The sequence below is a fragment of the Sus scrofa genome, chromosome 3 (genome assembly GCF_000003025.6).
Source record: "Sus scrofa isolate TJ Tabasco breed Duroc chromosome 3, Sscrofa11.1, whole genome shotgun sequence".
In the NCBI taxonomy this organism is placed as follows: Eukaryota; Metazoa; Chordata; class Mammalia; order Artiodactyla; family Suidae; genus Sus; species Sus scrofa.
The window spans coordinates 91,978,569-91,996,828 of NC_010445.4; the positions used below are offsets into that span (position 1 = coordinate 91,978,569).

The following is an 18,260-nucleotide window of genomic DNA, read 5'->3' on the forward strand; positions in this document are numbered from 1 at the left end:
CAAGGTGTTTCAGGTACACTCCTGTCCTCCAAACATTGTTAGCTTTAGTGTAAATAATGCAGAAAGACATAGAACTTCACCAGGGTCATGACCAATTACAAGAGCCCAAAACTAGAGTCCTTCCTTCCAATCCTGAGGAGTAGAGACTGCTTCCACATCAACTGTAACTCATAACTGGAAGGTGTGGGAGACCTGCAGATGGGATTCCCGAGTCAATGGAATTTCCAAAACTGATGAAACTAAGGCAGCCTTTGTCATTGAATCTAAGTATTTGTTTCAATATCTCCAGCAAAGGCACTTGGGCAAGGTGGGATCTGACAATAATCCAGGTATCATCTGTGTTGGATCATCCATTAATTTAAAAATCAAAATTTAAAACTGTACAAGGGACTGAGAAATGCAATAAACATAAGCAGCTGCAGGGTTCCACACCATATACTTCCACAGTCATCTCACTCACTACTCTAGAGGCAGAGAGAGCTCTCCACTCTGCATGTTTAGCCTCACATTTGCCCAGTAAACTCGGTTCTTTATTATTCATCTGAGAGGCACAGTCTGGGAGTGTCGCTCTGATTTTCCTTTGTTTCATGCATAGCTTTCATTCCCTTTGTTGACCCTAGACAGCAGAGCTGCTGGACTGTCCTTGCCTTTGGCCCCCTTTTTCCCAGTTCTTGGCTGCTGCTCTTTATCTTTATTAACTAGACTTTTCCATAAGAGCACCTAAAATCCACAAAATTCCTGACATACATGTAGACCTAACTTTCAAAAAAGGAAAGGATGAAAAGAAGGAAGGAGGGAGGGAAAGGAAGGAGGGGGAATTCAATACATCAAAATGAAACTTTTCTTTTTTGTCTTTCTTCCTTTTAGGGCCACACCCGCAGCATATGGAGGTTCCCAGGCTAGGGGTCTCATTGGAGCTGTTGCTGCCAGCCTTCACCAGAGCCACAGCAACACCAGATCCGAGCTGCATCTGCGACCTACACCACAGCTCACAGCAACACCAGATACTTAACCCACTGAGCGAGGCCAGGGATCAAACCCACAACCTCATGGTTCCTAGTCAGATTCGTTTCCGCTGAGCCAGGATAGGAACTCCAAAATGAAACTTTTTTTCTTTTTCATTTGTCTCTCAGGTACAGAGTTAAGTTGATCATACTTCTTCCTTCAAGTTACAATATCACTAGGCCATTCAAAGTCCCCCCGGTTTTATTTATTTTATCCCATTCTCCTACTTCCTTTCAACTCATTATAGGCAATCATCCTAATGCATGTTCATATATTTTCTAAGTCCAATATTTGGTGTGCATGTATTTTAATTCTGCAAGTAGTATTGTATATACATCATTAATTTCTTAGTTGTTTCTCTTAACATCTTGATTCTAATATCCACACATGCAGCTCTGTGTGCCTTTAGACCTTTGCTTCTAACTGCTGATCTATTAGGTGGGTATGTTCTGTCCACATTTTACCTCTCCATCACTCAGTACTTGATACTCAGGTTGCCTCCAACACCCCCTGATGCCATAACGCTATGAAGAAAATCCTTGTGCAAGTTCTCTTAAGTGTCAGTGTGAGAATTTCTCTGGAATGTATACAGAAGCAGAACTGCAGGGTTATTGGGACAGCTGTTCACATGGCTGAGAGTTTCTGCCTTCGTGGAAAGAATCAGAGAAAATATCACCTTCAAAGGGAGTACATTCAAATGGTTTGTAACAAATCACCTGGCCAAGTGAACAAACATTTAAATACAGGAGACAGACTTCTGAATACTTAGGAGCTGCTGCCAATTGAAAACAAGTTGGAAAGAAAGATATGACATCTCTAAAATAAAAATACAAGTCAGTGGGAAAACCAGTTTGGGATTCCTAAGACCACATTCTCCACATCACTTCATGAGAATGCTTCTGTGAAAAGCTTGGTGCACCTGCCTCACCCCACCTCTCTCCCCATTCTCTGACCCCAAGGCCTCTTTCTTTCTCCAGCCACAGCCACAAAGCTACCTGCTGTTCGCCCAGTGGCTCTATTATGGTAGGAACTCTATTTTTACTTTCATTACTGCTGCCTTTCCTACTCTGCAGCATCAACATCAACTCTGCAAAACTTCATCTTGCACCAGGGCTGTTCTGTAGTCACTGGGGACAGCCAGTGCATGATCTACAGCTTCTCTCACTTCTGTCCAACCTTTGCTCCTCATCCCTCATCCCTATGCCAGTCAGAAACTCAGGCACTCCTCCTGGTCAAATCTGAACCAAACTGTTCTCCTGGGAGCCACACTGTGCTCCCTTCTGGAAGAGGAGGCTGCCTGCTGAGTGGCTCCAGCTTCTGGGCTCTATTTGCATGAATAAACAGCTCTGAAGGGTTCAGTTGAAGCTTTTATGTAAACACTCTCCAAAATATGTTCTGCACTGCATTATCCTCAGCAATAAAGATTCTGGAATCAGAATTTGGCTGTCAGTTTTATTGATGCTGCATGGGGTACAGTACAATACAGCTTTCTCTTCTGGAAATTTATTGACTTGGCAGTGCAGAGATCAATAAAACTGTGTTTTTAATCAGTAAGCCAAGCAGACATGATTCCAGAAGAAATATAGGAAGCAAACATGCCATCAGAAGAAGATTTCTCCCCCTACTATCCCTGTTCTTCTCAGATGCCCTGTTAAATAAGTTTGGGTGTTGAATGATGTGCTGGTGGAACAGTCTTCAGGAATAAAATCGGAGGACCAAGTTTGGATTTCTTGCTCTAGGTTGCATCAGCTCTAAGAGACTGCTGAGTGAGAGCATTTTTTTAACATGAAATTTCTTTACATTAGCCCCTTGAGAGGAACTGCTGGCAAACTGCTCTGCAGGAGGAACAGCAAGAGTATGACATGCCTCCTCTCAAGAGAAGCAAGGTTCCAGCCTGTCCCTTCACCTTGTTAATTGAGGGAGAGTGGGTGACCTGGCACATATCTGAAGGAAATGCAATCACTCCCTCAAAGACATATCTGTATCTCATCTTCACTGCAGCATTTATAACATCCAAGTTATGGAAACAACCTAAAGTCCTTTGACAGATGAATGGATAATGAAAATGTAGTATCTAGATCTAGATATATATCTACATCTATATAGAAATATAGATATGTACACACAATGGAATATGTATATGGAATATATATATATATACACACACAATACATCTATTCTAATATAAACTATTCCATAAACAATGGAATAGTTTTAAGACATAAAAAGAAGGAAATCTTGCCATTTGCAACAACATGGGTGATGCTGGAGGGCATTATGCTAAGTGAAATAAGCCTGACAAAGACAAATAGTATGTAGTAACACATATGTGGGATCTAGAAGGAAAAAAAGACCAATTTCATAGAAATAGAGAATAGAATGGTGATCACCAGGAGCTAGGGGGAGAGGGAGGAGACACAGGTCAAAGGGTACAAACCTTTGGTTGTAAGAAGAGTAAGTTCAAGGATCCAAATACAGCATGGTGGCTATGGTTAAGAATACGGTCTTGTACATTTGAAAGTTGCTGAGTAGACTGCGAGCACTCTCACCACACACACAAAAAGAGAGTTAACTGTGTGTTAATTACCTTGATCTTGGTAATCACTGTATAATGTATGTAGATACCATATCATCACTTTGACACTTTAAATATGCACAATTATATGTCAATTATTCCTCAATAAAGTTTGGGGGAAGAAAAAAAAGGGAGAGAATGGGTTAGGAATCACATATATTTCAGCCCAATATCCCACAGTGGAAAGACCATCTGGACTTAGGTGGCTTGGTCATGATACCTTGCTCAGGCTATTTATCTCTTACGATTCAGTTTCTTCTTCTATCAAAGGGGAATACCCACCTCCCCCCACTGTGGAGTGGATAAAACAAGGTTACAGGTGGGTGTGCACAGTTCGCACAGCATGGTATACCAGTAGCAGGTCCCTCCTTGGACATTATGACATCTCACTGAGGAGAGGGAGGAGGTGTCCTTTCCACACAGCTAAGACATCTCTGCTGCAGAGACACATGAAAAGCAGGGCAGCATCTCCCACCCCCATCCCCTATATTCTCGATATTTACTTTCCTCCTGAAATGTCCTGGTCCACTCCGCTACCCTCTCACAGTCCTTATGCCAAATCCTTAAATCCCTGTAGATGCTTGATTAATACTGGTTGACTGTTTATTTCTGCCTCTCGGATGCTTTCCCCTGAGTTATCTTCTCTCTGGGTTCCTCTAGCCCTTGTATATCATTCTATTCTAGTTTTGTTATTGCTGAGTAATCACTCTTTTCTCAACTTTTATGTAATGCATAACTTTTATCTCAATGCAAGAACACTTAGATTGTTCCTCTCGTTGTAAGTTAGGGCCTGAATGAATCTCTACAGATGTTTCCCTAAAATGGCATGAGATGCCCATTTGATTTAACCCTAGGAGCAAAGTGGTCTGGTTGGAATAATATTAAAATAGGCTGCCTGGGGAAGATGGTATAGATGGAAACAGGAGCTTGCTCTTTGTGAATCTTCCTTTCTCCGCCTGCCTGGTTTTCAGTTGTATTTTCACCGTCTATCTCTCCAGTCTACCCAAGATAGCTTCTTTTCTATCCTCCCAACCAAGGCTATAAGGCCACTCTAGAACTATGTGTTAACTATTTACTCGGTGCCAAGTTCTATCCTTTACACAGATTATCTTGATTAATCATCATCATAACAACCCTGTGAAATAGGAAATATTATTTCCATTTTGCAGATAAAGAAACTAAAACATAAGGCTTAAATAACATGCTCAAGGTCCTACAGCCAGGTGGTGGGAAAGTGGGTGTGTCTTAACCCCAAAGTTCACTATCTTAACCACAAAATGACATACTGTTTGATAAAGACCAAGAATGAGTCATGGCAAAACTCTACTTAAAAGAGACACGTGCACCCTCATGTTCATTGTAGCACTATTCACAATAGCCAGGACATGGAAACAACCCAAATGTCCATGGGCAGATGATTGTATTAGGAAGATGTGGTATATATACACAATGGAATACTACTCAGCCATAAAAAAGAATGACATAATGCTATTTGCAGCAACATGGATGGAACTAGAGACTCTCATACTGAGTGAAATGAGCCAGAAAGACAAAGGCAAATACCATGTGATATCACTTATAACTGGAATCTAATATCCAGCACAAATGAACATCTCCTCAGAAAAGAAAATCATGGACTTGGAGAAGAGACTTGTGGTTGCCTGATGGGAGGGGGAGGGAGTGGGAGGGATCGGGAGCTTGGGCTTATCAGACACAACTTAGAATAGATTTACAAGGAGATCCTGCTGAATAGCATTGAGAACTTTGTCTAGATACTCATGTTGCAACAGAACAAAGGGTGGAGGAAAAAAATGTAATTGGAATGTATACATGTAAGGATAACTTGACCCCCTTGCTGTACAGTGGGAAAGAAAAAAAAAAGAATGAGTCATGGCACATGTCTTTATTTATGTAAGTTAGAATTTTCAACCTGAATCCAGTTGTTGAGGAACTCTGTGGTAACACACACACACACACACAAGCACATGCACACGCACACGCACACACATTTTATTCATGAACTTAAAAGGCATTCAATCTTAAATCTTAAACTCTTGGCTTTCCTTTTTTCTTTTCTAGATCACTCACCTATCTCCCTATCAAAGTAATCCCATCTCAAGCTTTCAGAGGACTTAATGAGGTCGTAAAAATGTAAGTAAGATACTGCATATCAAAAGACATTTATAATTGGAAAAAAAATTTTCTCAGAGCACACATAGTTGAAAGGGGATAATTCTGCTAGGAAAGAAATTATGTTTAAGAAACCCTAGTATTTTTATCTGTAAAGTACAAATAATACCCAGGGACCTTTGAAGAAAAGGTATGATTTTCAAGAGTCATTAAAAATACAGATAATTAACCTTGTTTCAATGAACTGAATGCATTTTGATAAGTGATGATAAACTACTCAAGTAGAAGAGGAGATAGATTCCAATCATAAAAGCTCTCCTTCTGCAGCAGCAGCCATTCCCTCGGGTCACATTTTTAGATAACACCTCCCATCGAAGAAAATGTGTTGAAAGTTTATTGAGCATAGGGAAATTATCTTTATATCTAAAATATAAGTGTATGACAAAACACAGTTTTTATAGCCACATTCATGAAAAGCATTTATCAGAAGTATAGAGCAGCCTAATAATACAATGTGATTTCTTATCTGTATCAGGTATAACTTCAATCCTGTGTCCCTGGGTCAGCTTCTAGGTCATAAGCCCCCAACGCACACACACTTTCAGAGGCATCCCAGCATTCTCTTTAATGCCAGTCTGAGTCAAAGACCCCAGATGTCATTTAGTTCCCAGAGAGCATCTCTAACCTTAACAATCCTCTGGGCTTTGGAAGCAGATTTGCATCTCTAAAGAAGATGCTACCTCATCAGTCTTAGCTCCTTAGGGAACCTCTGACTGCTCTTTAGGGTATCAGCAAGGAATGAGGATATTAAAAATAATTCCTCAAGAGTTAGTACATATTACAGGAAATTCATTGCAGGTTACAGAAATCTTAGTTTGCTTAAGTCTCACCCTTACTGTTCTGCTCTCCAGTTTACATGTTGAGTTTCAATAACTTTTAATGCATTAAGACCTTCTAGTGAGAAAAGCAGCCACAGTTAAATAAGCAAACTGTGAGGTAGGAATAAGGTGAGTCAGGAACTGTCCATCACTGTGTTGTTCATAAAAGACCGTAACTTCCTTAGGCTCAGCCTTTCTGTAGACTGAAACTCTCAAGTCTATAGCCTTCAGTGAATGTTAATCTTAGAATCTGAGACTTTTTTTCTTTGCTGGCAGCAAATGGTAGCTTATGTTGGGATTTTAGGGTAGTGTTGACATTACCTACACGCTTCAGGGGAAGCCATATATGGCAAAGCTGGTTCCTTTACTTTTGTGTCTTCTTTTAAGAAATCAACTCATTCATTCATTTATTCACTCATACCCGATGTGCCAGGCCATATGAAGCTACCAGGGACTCAGAAATGAATAGGACATACTCCTTGTCTTCAGTCTGCTAACAAAGTGAGGAAAATGGTCAAAGAAATAGACCATTACAACCCAAGAAGGACACTACATGCAGGAGGTGACCACTTTGCAACTGCTTCCGAACAGGATTTGGGGAGAAGGACAAAGAGTTAAGAAACAATGAATCCTGAACCAGAGTAAAACCTCATTAGAGTGATGGAGGTGGAAACCCAGACATTCTGGTCCTGATCCTGAATCCTCTTAGAAGCACTATTTGCCTCTCCTCTCAGAGCTTTAATGTCCAAAGCTATAAAGCAGGAGATCTGATTAGATTTTCTCAAAGGGTGTGTCCACTTCTAAAAATCTGTGACTCTGAGTCATAAATAAATAAGAAAAAACCCTGTCACATCAACAAGGAATACTGAAACGTGCATTTCTACTGCATCTGGATTGCAGGTGCCTGTTGGTGCTCCTACAAGGGGGTGTTAGCACTTTATGATGTGAGGACAATTTAAGTATCTCTGTCCTTTTTTTTAAGGAAACACTGGAGCCACCAGTTGTTGGGGTCATGCGCACTGCTTATTATCATGCAGACACAGTCATTTCTTTCATGTTTCGTCTTTTTTTTTTTTTTTTTCTCTCTCTCTCTCTCTCCCCTAGTGAAATCTCTCAGAGTGATTCCCTGGAAAAGATAGAAGCTAATGCCTTTGACAACCTCCTCAATTTGTCTGAAATGTAAGCATCAGCTAACAGATAGTTTATTGCTGTACACTATTACCCTCACTGGCTGGAGCCCTCTCAGTATTTGTATTCAAGCATCCACTGCTAGGAATCCAAGAGGAAAAGACTACAGCAATTACTAGGTCTGGGCAGGCACTAATTTCTTTCACTGCAGTGGCCTGAAGGTTGCCATGGTGACAACTGCTTCTCCCTGGGAGCTGTATAAACTCTGAAACATCACAACACAAAATTGGAAATTAAAATTGACATTGTGGAGTCCTGCCAAGGAGCTCTTACCTTATGGAAGGGAGGGTATGGGGAAATTGGGGTGGTGGGAAAATTTGGAAAGGAGCATAGAGATCACGAATTAGCTCATTTGAGACTGTCTGGGCATATTTTTTTATTTAGTAAATGGTTCTTGGAAATCTAGCAGGTAAAAATGTTTGGCATGTGTACACTGGATTTTTTGTTATTATTGTAATGGTTTTGAACTGATTCTTAAAAATAATCCTTTCCAAATTATCATTTTCTTCCAATTTACCCAAAAAAAGGGGGGGGGATGGGAGAAGACTGGCTCTAGAGATTCGGTTTTCAGATGATAAACTTGTGGCCCAGTGAGGCTAACTGACTTGACTGATGTCACACACACAAGTCAGTGCCAGAGTTGGGACCAGAAATCAGGTCCTGGGCTCCTAAACATGGCTTCTTACTGTTGACTTGATTGGTCCAAACCTGAGCTTCTACAAACTACATCTGCATAGGAGTTTCAAAAGTTAAGGAAGGGGGAAGGATGTTAGCAACAAACATATTTTGAGCACTGGTGCTTGGCCTTTATTTCCTCTAGGTTGTGTCATTTGACCCTCATAGCTGCCCTGCGGAGTGGGGTAATTATCCCTTTTGCACAGGAAGGAATGGAGGTTCAGAGTGTCCATTGGAACCTGACCAATATGGCAGTTTAGACAATGGCAGAGCTGGAATTCAACCCAGCCTGCCATTCTTCAGAGCATGTGCCTTTCCCACTTTACCACAAGGCTTCCCTATAAACGGTTCAATTAGCAATTATCTAAAGAGAATAGTTAAGTGATAAGTATGTGGGTATACATGTTCAACCAAGAGTCAAGTGCTACTGGAATACAAAGGAGGTAAAATATAAATCTCCCCCAGAAGATGACAGTGCAGCCAGGGAGGTAAGAAACTCACCTAACAGTTATGGGAAATCCAAAATAATGGTACTTAAGTGTGAAAGGTATAGTTTGGACTTGGCTGTGAAGAATTTCATAGGGAGTAGGGGGTGGGGGTGGGGAGAGGTCATTTCCATTACAGATGACAGTCCTATTCCAGACCTGGAAATCTGAAAAGCTGCAGTTTTAATGGACTTCCCAAGCAATGCTGATGCAGAGCAGCTTAAGAAAAATAAGGCTGCTCATAATGGAAAGCAACATTTATTAATAGATTAAGAATCGTTTTATCAATACAGAAAGAAAAACAAAGTGCTCTAAGGGAAAGTTTATGGATTTTCCCAGGGAAAGCCCTGAGACTAGAATCAGCTCCCCACAGGCTCTCTTTGTTTTGTTCACAGCTGTATCCCCAGCACCTTGAACAATGCCTGGCACATATAGATGCTCATTAAATGTTTGTTGATGAATAAGTGGATGGATGAGTGGTCTAAAGTCAGATCCCAAATGATTTTTAAGAAATATAAGTTCTTTCCATCCTACCTACATAATGCCCATGGCCCATGATTGCTTGACTCAGTCGCTGTAAAAAATAATTACAACAAACCATCACTCACCTCTCAAGAATCAAAGTGACATAAAGGATGGAAACAGACACCAATGGTGGGTAAGTGCAGCAAGGTAGAATGTGGACTAGACTTGTAGTCAGAAAAACCAGGTTTACCTCAAAGTTCTGCTACTTCTCAGCTCTGACTAGAGACAAATCATTCAACCTCCTGATTTCATCAACTATCATAATCATTATTAACACTGATAGAGAACTTACTGTAAACCAGACACACATTTACTGCTCAAAAACCACCCTATGATGAAACCAAGCTTTTAATGATGTATCCAAGATCATACAATTAATAAAACCAGCAGGTAAAACCAAGCTGACTCCAGAGTTTGTACACCTAACCACATTTTCTCTATGGAATAAAAGTAATTATCATTTCCTTCCATGGTTCTTGCATGGCTTAAAAAAGCCAAAGGCATTTATTGAATTTTACTGAATCCAGAGTAGACAGAACCCAGCAAATAAGGCTGCTCCTCAAAGGGTCAAAGTCACTGGCAAACTAGGGAGAAGGCCACTGTGGTAGCGTGGCTGTACTTTCACACTCTGCAGAGCTCTGCCTTGTACACTGTCTCTAGCTATTCTATTACTCACTACCTACCAACCTGTGAGATAAGAAGAGTGCTATTATTATTCTAATTGTACAGAAGAGAACACTAGCTCAGCAAAGTTAGGAGGCTGGGCATGATCACACAACCAATTATCTACAGAATGGGCATAAAAATCCCCCAATCCAAGCCCCTAGCCTCTGCCCTGGGCTATTCCAAAGACTAAATGCCCATCTGGATAACTGGTCAGTGTGGCTGTAAGCCCAGGATGAAGAAGTCCACTCTGCCTACAAGGGCAAGGAGCCAATTTGCTCATTTCTCTTGGAAGTGGAATCTTCCATCATCCCCCAGTGTGCTGGCTCCACTGGGGGCAGGACCTACCTGGCCAGGCCATGGTGGTGCTTCCTCAGGGGCGCAAGGGAGAATGGAGCAGAATCCCAGCTATGATGCTTATCCCTATCTCAGCAACACACTGACAGCAGAACTTCTGGCAATAGCCAACTGGCTCTCCCATTCTGTTTCCAATCCCAGGGCCTCAGGAGCACCTCTCAAGCATGGGAGGGTCACTTGGTTTTGTTGATTTTGTCATTTTCAGCCAGCATCCTCTGGTGACCATGGTCTTGTGCATTCCAAGTGAAACACATCTATTATCTCTTTTTCTATTTGTCTTTACAGACTGATCCAGAACACCAAAAACCTGGTGTATATTGAGCCTGGAGCATTTACAAATCTACCTCGGTTAAAATACCTGTGAGGAATTTTCCTTTTTAAGCAACTGGGGTGGGGGGATGGGAACATGGGCACCTGAGGAAAATCTAAACAATTAAAAGGTTTGGAAGAATTTTTAAACCACATATTTAACATTATTTACATGACTGTCTTCAGCTATCTGATCAAAATTTAATCAGCATTTCTTATTAGCTACCATGCTGGGTGCTTTCAAATACATGTAAATGGGTCCCAAAATTTTCTCCATCCCAATCATCCAAGAAGAATATCAACCCTTTACAGTGATTTTCAAAGTGATGGTAGAAATGGGGCAGGGAAGCCAGGACACTTTAAAAGTGGTAAATTGGAATCTTTATGGTGAGGTGCTGGTATAGACAGAACACAGGTAAAAGTAGGAGAGGCAATTCTGATTTGCGCCCCCATCCCTGGTTGAAGATTACCGATCTCCTTTCTCTCATGTGTTCATTCACTCAGTGAAAATTTTTAAGCTATTGCTTTGAGATAGGCACTGTACAACATAAATGAAATCATTATTTTCTATTTCCCATTAAAACTTTACTTTCCCATTAAAGCTTATGAAGTCCACTAGTTAGAGTAAGCTGAGTACCACAGTAGCCCAACAAATTCATTGCCTTGCCAGCAAAACTAGGATTCCTGAAACTTGATACAATCTATAAATGCATCACTATGGATCCTCTCACATATCAAGTAATCACTTTTTCACACAGAAAAAGAAAGGAACATTTAACCCTCTAACATAAATGTCCTATCTCTCTTCTTCCTAATGAATTAAATTTCATAAAAACTCTAGAGGATGCAAGGTCCACAACCAATATCGCCTCAAAAAAAAGGGGGAGAAACATCTTCTCTCCAGTGTTCCACATCATCCAAGCAGTCAGCCCTGGGGAGTGTAGCTCCACTGACAACTCTAGCGCTGGATGATGATGCCTAACCCATATGTTACCTTTTCCAGTCCTCCAAGGGGTCTTCAGGGTATATAGTGCCACATCAACCACTTTGGAAAAACATAAGAAAATCCCAGAACCAAATCTGACCATTGCAGCCCCTTATTATCCAAGAAACACTGTCTTTATTAAATAGTATTTTTACCCCTAAAAAGCAATACTGCCCCGACCCCAATAGATATTGCAGTCCAAGCCCACACTGCCTTCACCAGCCACAGACAGGGCAAGGATTCCATGTGATCTGGGCTAATGGGTAGGGAGGAGAATGAGGGTGAGCCAAGAGAGAAACACGGCTTCCTTTCACTATCACCAGAGTGCCAGGCAGTTCATTTCAGTTGTCCAGATTCCATGAGTGGTGAATTCAAAACTCAGTTGGGGGCGGCCCAGAGGCCTGGACCCCTCTCAGCAAATCCTGATCTTGAAAAATTAAATATTCTTCAATTTAACCTATCACTGAAGCCTCTCTCTCCTTTGAAAACTAAGTAAAAGATGGGAGGGAAAAAAGAGGAGCCTTAAGTAGCTCCAATAACCAAAAGAATGTTTAATGATCCCAGTGAGACCCAAGGAAGAACCCTCTGCATCGCAAGGCAGCTCAATAAAGGGAGATTTTTTAATAACGAGGAATATGGATTTCTCACATGGAGATTAATCTTCCTGAAGTATTGGAGTTAAAACCTGTTCTAAAGTAGAAGGATGCTTTCTAGAACCATCAAGAGCATGGAATAAGCCAATTACCAAAAGGAAATCAAATGTAATATAATAGAAAAATGTAATTGGGGCAATAGGGAAAAGACAGGCTGGAAATACAAACGTAAACAAAAAAAGACCTAAAAATCTGGCCCCATCCCCTCGATCTCGAAATAGGAGTCATTACAGCAACTTCTCCCACAGTGTTGGGGGCTTTTAAATTCTGATAATCTTCAACAGCTTGAAGTTTTACTGATAAAGCCAAACTCCATATTTTAAAATTCAGTGTGAAAGCAGTATCTGCAAAGTACCTTTCTACTGTTTTTATCTTTATTCCTTAATAACAATCACTTTTGCTCACTCTGCCCACATCCCCACCCCACCCCAAATCACAGGAGCATCTGTAATACAGGCATCCGAAAGCTTCCAGATGTTACGAAGATCTTCTCCTCTGAATTTAATTTCATTCTGTAAGTACCAGACTGATTGCTATGCATAACTGTTTCCTATTTGCAGCTGAAATTTAGAAAGTAAATATTTCTCATTTCATTCCTCAAGGGAAATTTGTGATAACTTACACATAACCACCGTACCAGCAAATGCTTTCCAAGGGATGAATAACGAATCCATAACACTGTGAGTAAACCCAAGATTCACGCTGTGCCATACAGCTCCTGCTATTCTCACCTCTAGCTTGAGGTGGCCCTTGTCTTTTACCATGTTTATAACTCACTGGTGACATTCTTCTTGACCTAAAATGCCATGGGTGAGAGGAGCTACATGGGATGGCAGCTAAGTCATATGTTCACATGACAACCAACCCACCAAGTTTAAAATTAATCAAATGGGCCCTGAGGATTTACACTGACTGAATTTCCAACTGATGAGATTGTTCACTACATCAACGGACTACTTTGAACCTGAGAAGAGACCGCCTGGAGGGCAGTGGATGCCCTGGTTAAAAGAGAGCACAGCAATTTCCAGTTTCAACTGAGGAGAGTTTGGAAGGATATTCTCCAAGTAGGTAGAGTAGTTGATCAATGGACCCTGTTCTCTCTTTCTCTAATTTTTTACCTTCACCTTGGAACCTGCTCACTTTGTTTCTATGTTTCCAAACAACACCATCTATGCCCATTCCCACAACATTTAATACATGAAAATAATGCCTTTTTATTAGGCAGATGCTTAGCAGGTTACCAGGCTCACAGGCCTACCCCTTCTGTGCTCTTTCCTAAGGCCTTGCTACTAAAAGTATGGTCCATGGACAGGCATCTACAGCACCTTCAGAGAGCTTGTTAGAAATGCAGACTCTCTGGACCACCCCAGACCTACTAATTCAAACTCTGCATTTTCATAAGATTCCAAGTGATTCATATGCATGTTAAAGTTCGAGAGGCATCACACTAAGATAACCCAATTTATTCTCTTCACTGTATACCTGCCTTTCTGTCCCAGAACTCCTGCCATCTTCACACAGACACCTTCCTTTGCACCACCATTCATAGGTAGCAGCCTGGGCACCACATCACATTTATATCCAAAGCCCAATGACCAATATTCAATTCTGCCCCCCATATCCACATCCCTCTCACTCATTCTGCTTTGGTTACAGCCCACGGCAGGATCACGACAAGGCAATAATGAGCTTAAATGCCCTTAAAGAAAGAAAGAGAGAGTATGTACTGGATGACCCTAAAGAGAGGAGGCAGTTGTGAAACAAGAGAAGAGACCATCTCAGAGGACTCTCTTTTATATAATGGATTCTAGAAATCAGTATCAACAGTACACTAAAGTTGAATAGTACTTTTATTTTGTGTAGGTATAATTCAACATGTTACAAACATGTTGTAACATTATCATGTTGTAACATTATCATGTTACAAAGATGTGGCCAATGATACAATCAAAAGAATATAGAGTGGCAACCAAAAATAGTTTCAAGATAACTCAAATTCTTTCCTTGCAACTTTTGAACACAGGAAAGGAGACTAGATCTAGAAAAACTTCTCTATGGTCTTTCATACCTCCACTGCCCTCATGTACTATTTCCTCATGTACCATAGCTCTTCCAGCTGTTTATAAAGTATTTATGACTCATCATTGCATACGGACCAGGAACTATTCATTTATCATGTCCTCTATCAGAAAGAGGGCAATAATAGGGCAAACACTGAGTGGGGAGGCACCACACATCTTAGGATTTGGGGTCTTTCCACATCTTTAGTAAGGACACAGAAGACATATAAGATCTGTGTCTTTGAGAAGCTCATAATCTCAATAGGGGGAAAACATTGAAATAATGAAAAAATAATACAAGCCAATACATATTTCCTGTAAGAGTATGTGGCACACAGAAATGGGAAGTCTTGGAGAAGTCCTCTTGGGCTGGAGAAGTTATAGAGGCTGCATGGTGGAGCTGAGGCTTGCATTAGACCTTGCAGAATCAGTAACATGGTGTGAGTAAATGTGATAATAGTGGCTAATATTTATATAGCACTTATTAAATGCTGGCACTGTTTCAAAGTACTTTTTAACTCACTGAAGTCTTGCAACAATCTTATGAGGTAGGGACTATCAGCCCCATTTTTGTATAAGGAAACTAAGGCACTGAGAAGTTAAGTAATTTGCTCAAGGTCAAGAGTTAGATCCAGATAGTCTCAGCTCCAGCGTCATGGTCTTAACCATTATGTGGTACCACACACTGAGAAAGTGGAAGTGAGTATTCCAGGTGAACATGAGCAAAATCATGCCTATGGGAAGGAGGAAAACAGGGTGAGGCATACTCAATGGGAGTGAACATCCTGCTTAAGAAGTGGGAAATACATTTAGATAAATGGCGGAGGTAGAGGAGACACTGGATTGAAGAGTCTCAAATGCAATAAGGGATAAGAGGCAAAAGGCTTATAATTAACTCTGAAAAGAGTATTCAGAAGAAATCATTCAGTAAAGTAGCCTTTATTCAAAGATCCCAAATATCTAAGACTCCCTTTGATTTGACCTAAATCTAAAAATAATCAGGAACCAATAGGTACTCCTTCCAGATGGGAGTGGTCTAAAATAAGAATGAAAAAGCAGAAGATGTGGAAGAAGATCAATAAGAAAATGCATGTTGAGATAAGCCTTAGAGGTCTATGAGCTCCAAAGATGGGGCCACACCACCAAACCCAAGGAGCAATCAAAGACATCTCACACACCACATTTCAGCATTTGTACACAAGAGCTGCTCAGCGTTTTTTATTAGGGGTCATTAACTTATGTTAGTTATGATTTTAAGAAGAATAGTGCCTACCAGCAAGGCGTAATTGCCCCACCTCTGAAGTTAATGAGGATTGCAACTCCAACTCTCCCAGAGAGCCCATGGGGGCATTGTGCTTCCATCCTCCCTCACTCTCGGTCCTTCATCTGGAAAGGAGTGATTAGTCATTTGCTTGGCACTTGTTCTCAGCTGAATGGGCCCTTCTGTAAGTGATGGAGTGTGTGGAGCACCCTGCTGGAAAAGGGTATTACATTTAAAGAGGAAAGCCTTATTTCCTCAGCTATAAAGTTCAACTCTCTAATTAGACAATAATTAAAGCAACCCTTCTCTTTTCATTATGAGAAGTTTTTGAGATTTTGCTTTTTGTGGAAACTTTCCTGCCCTCCCCCAACCCAGATCTTTACCAACTGTGAGCTCATTTAATGAAAACAAAACACTTCAAATACTTCACTTGATGCTGGAGAAGCTCAGTGGGGCTAATGCTAAAACTATGCATTATGCTCTTATGTCCCTTTATAGTCACTTTGGCTTTTTCATTAAATCTCCTCAAGAGGCTACCTTGAAATGTCCCTCCCTGAGTGAGCAGGATTTGGCTGCACCACCTTTATAATATTCTAGATGACTGGTCATTCCAGTCTCAAAAAGGAGACAATCTTGATTCACATCTGAACTCCAGATAGAGAAGGAAAGGTCATAGCAATTAATTCTCTAAGACCCTCCAGAGAAGGGATGTCTGGCAAAGGATGACAAGATCCCAGGCTGCACCTGTGATGAGCCACAGGGGAAAGACTGCTGGGCACTGAAGTAGAAAGCCTGGGTTCTAGTCTTGGCTCTGAGTCTAACCAGCCTTAGTCAAGTCCTACCATCTCAACATGCCCCTATCTCTGTCTTACCAATGGGATTTTTAATACCTCCTTCAAATTCAATTCAGTTACATTGTGTCAACTACATTGTACCACCACAATTAATGCTAATATTTAGCAAGTCAGTAATTTTAGGCCATCATGAAAACATCATGTCTCATCATCTTTTTTTAAATATTTTTATTTTGAAATTTTTAACTGACAAATGGAATCACTTTCCATTTGTCTTTCCACAGACAAATGGAAAGAACAGCACTACGAACACTCCTATACACCTTTCCTAGATCCACCTACTTTTAACAGGTTGCCACACCCAGTCCATTTCTATGGAATATGTCAAAACATCCAACACCTGTTCCCTTTTGCCATATCATCCAAAAGAAGTTTATGATCCTTCCTTCCTACCTAAATACTTCAGCAGATACCTCCCTAAACAGAAACATTCTACCTAACTACAACACCATTACATATAAGAAAATCAAAATGAATTTAATGACATCATACAACCTATAGTCTATATTCAAATGAAAATGTCTTCCATAGGGAGTTCCCACTGTGGCGCAGAGGAAATGAATCCCACTAATATCCATAAGGATGCAGGTTTGATCCCTAGCCTTACAATGTTAAGGATCTGGCATTGCTGTGAGCTGTGGTGTAGATCTCAGATGCGGCTCAAACCCTGTGTTGCTGTGGCCCTGGCTTAGGCTGGCAGCTGTAGCTCCTATTCGACCCCAAGCCTAGGAACCTCCATATGCCACAAATGAGGCCCTAAAGAGAAAAAAAAAAAAAAAAGAAATATCTTCTATAGATTTTTTAAAACTCCAAATGGGAATCAAAGTTCATACATTGCATTTTGCTGTTATGTCCCTTAGTCCTCCTAACCTCACCTCCCATCCCTGTCCCCCACTCCCTCCAGGACTGCCCCCACCTTCCTCTGTTCTTTATGACGCTAGTTCCTTTGAAGGGCCAAAGCCAGTTGTATGGACTCATGGCACTGTATTGTCATGATTAGATTCAGGTCCACATTTCTGCAAGAACACTGCACAGCTTATGTTATAGGTCTCCCACCGCATCAAACCAAGAGACACCTCATGTCACTCCTTGGCCATTTGGTTAGGGTGGCGGCTGCCAGACCTCTGCACTATAAGGGCATATTTTTCCCTTTGTCATAAGTATCAAACTATGGTGGGATACTTTGGGTCTGTGTGACTATCCAGTTGGTCAAGAATCATTTTTTTTTTTTGACTTTTTGTCTTTTTGCCATTTTCTTGGGCCGCTCCCGTGGCATATAGAGGTTCCCAGACTAGGAGTCTAATCGGAGCTATAGCCACCATCCTATGCCAGAGCCACAGCAACACAGGATCCGAGCCGTGTCTCCAATCTACACCACAGCTTACAGCAACACCGGATCCTTAACCCACTGAGCAAGGCCAGGGATTGAACCCGCAACTTCATGGTTCTTAGTCGGATTCATCAACCACTGAGCCACAACGGGAACTCCATTGGCCAAGAATCTTTTACCCAGTAGTTTCAGCATCTGTTCATTATTCAGTTATTAGAGAGTTAAAAAATGGCAGTTTTAAATTCATCCTTCTGCTATACTTATTAGCCAGCACTCTTTTGTATAAAAGAGGTTTCCTTTTTTCTTTTTCCTCTCTTTCTCTCTTGC

The 18,260-nt window shown here is 41.0% G+C and overlaps 2 protein-coding genes across 6 annotated transcripts in view; one reads left to right on the forward strand and one right to left on the reverse strand.

Annotated features, from left to right (window-relative positions):
• Positions 1-18,260, forward strand: part of LHCGR (luteinizing hormone/choriogonadotropin receptor) — a 59,407-nt gene that overhangs the window by 14,154 nt on the left and 26,993 nt on the right. For 3 of the 4 annotated variants that reach the window (NM_214449.1, XM_021085887.1, XM_021085888.1), the window contains exons 2-6: positions 5,660-5,731; positions 7,693-7,767; positions 10,767-10,841; positions 12,868-12,942; positions 13,031-13,108. In NM_214449.1, coding sequence (NP_999614.1) covers positions 5,660-5,731; positions 7,693-7,767; positions 10,767-10,841; positions 12,868-12,942; positions 13,031-13,108 — 375 coding nt within the window. The remainder of the gene's footprint in view (positions 1-5,659; positions 5,732-7,692; positions 7,768-10,766; positions 10,842-12,867; positions 12,943-13,030; positions 13,109-18,260) is intronic. The other variant, XM_021085886.1, reaches the window with a different exon arrangement.
• GTF2A1L (general transcription factor IIA subunit 1 like) overlaps positions 13,122-18,260 on the reverse strand; it is a 91,373-nt gene continuing 86,234 nt past the window's right edge. The window contains exon 10 of one of the 2 annotated variants that reach the window (XM_021088290.1): positions 13,122-15,959. In XM_021088290.1, the coding sequence (XP_020943949.1) occupies positions 15,792-15,959 (168 nt within the window). In that variant the 3' untranslated portion in view covers positions 13,122-15,791. Of the gene's footprint in view, positions 15,963-18,260 lie in introns of both variants that reach the window. The other variant, XM_021088289.1, reaches the window with a different exon arrangement.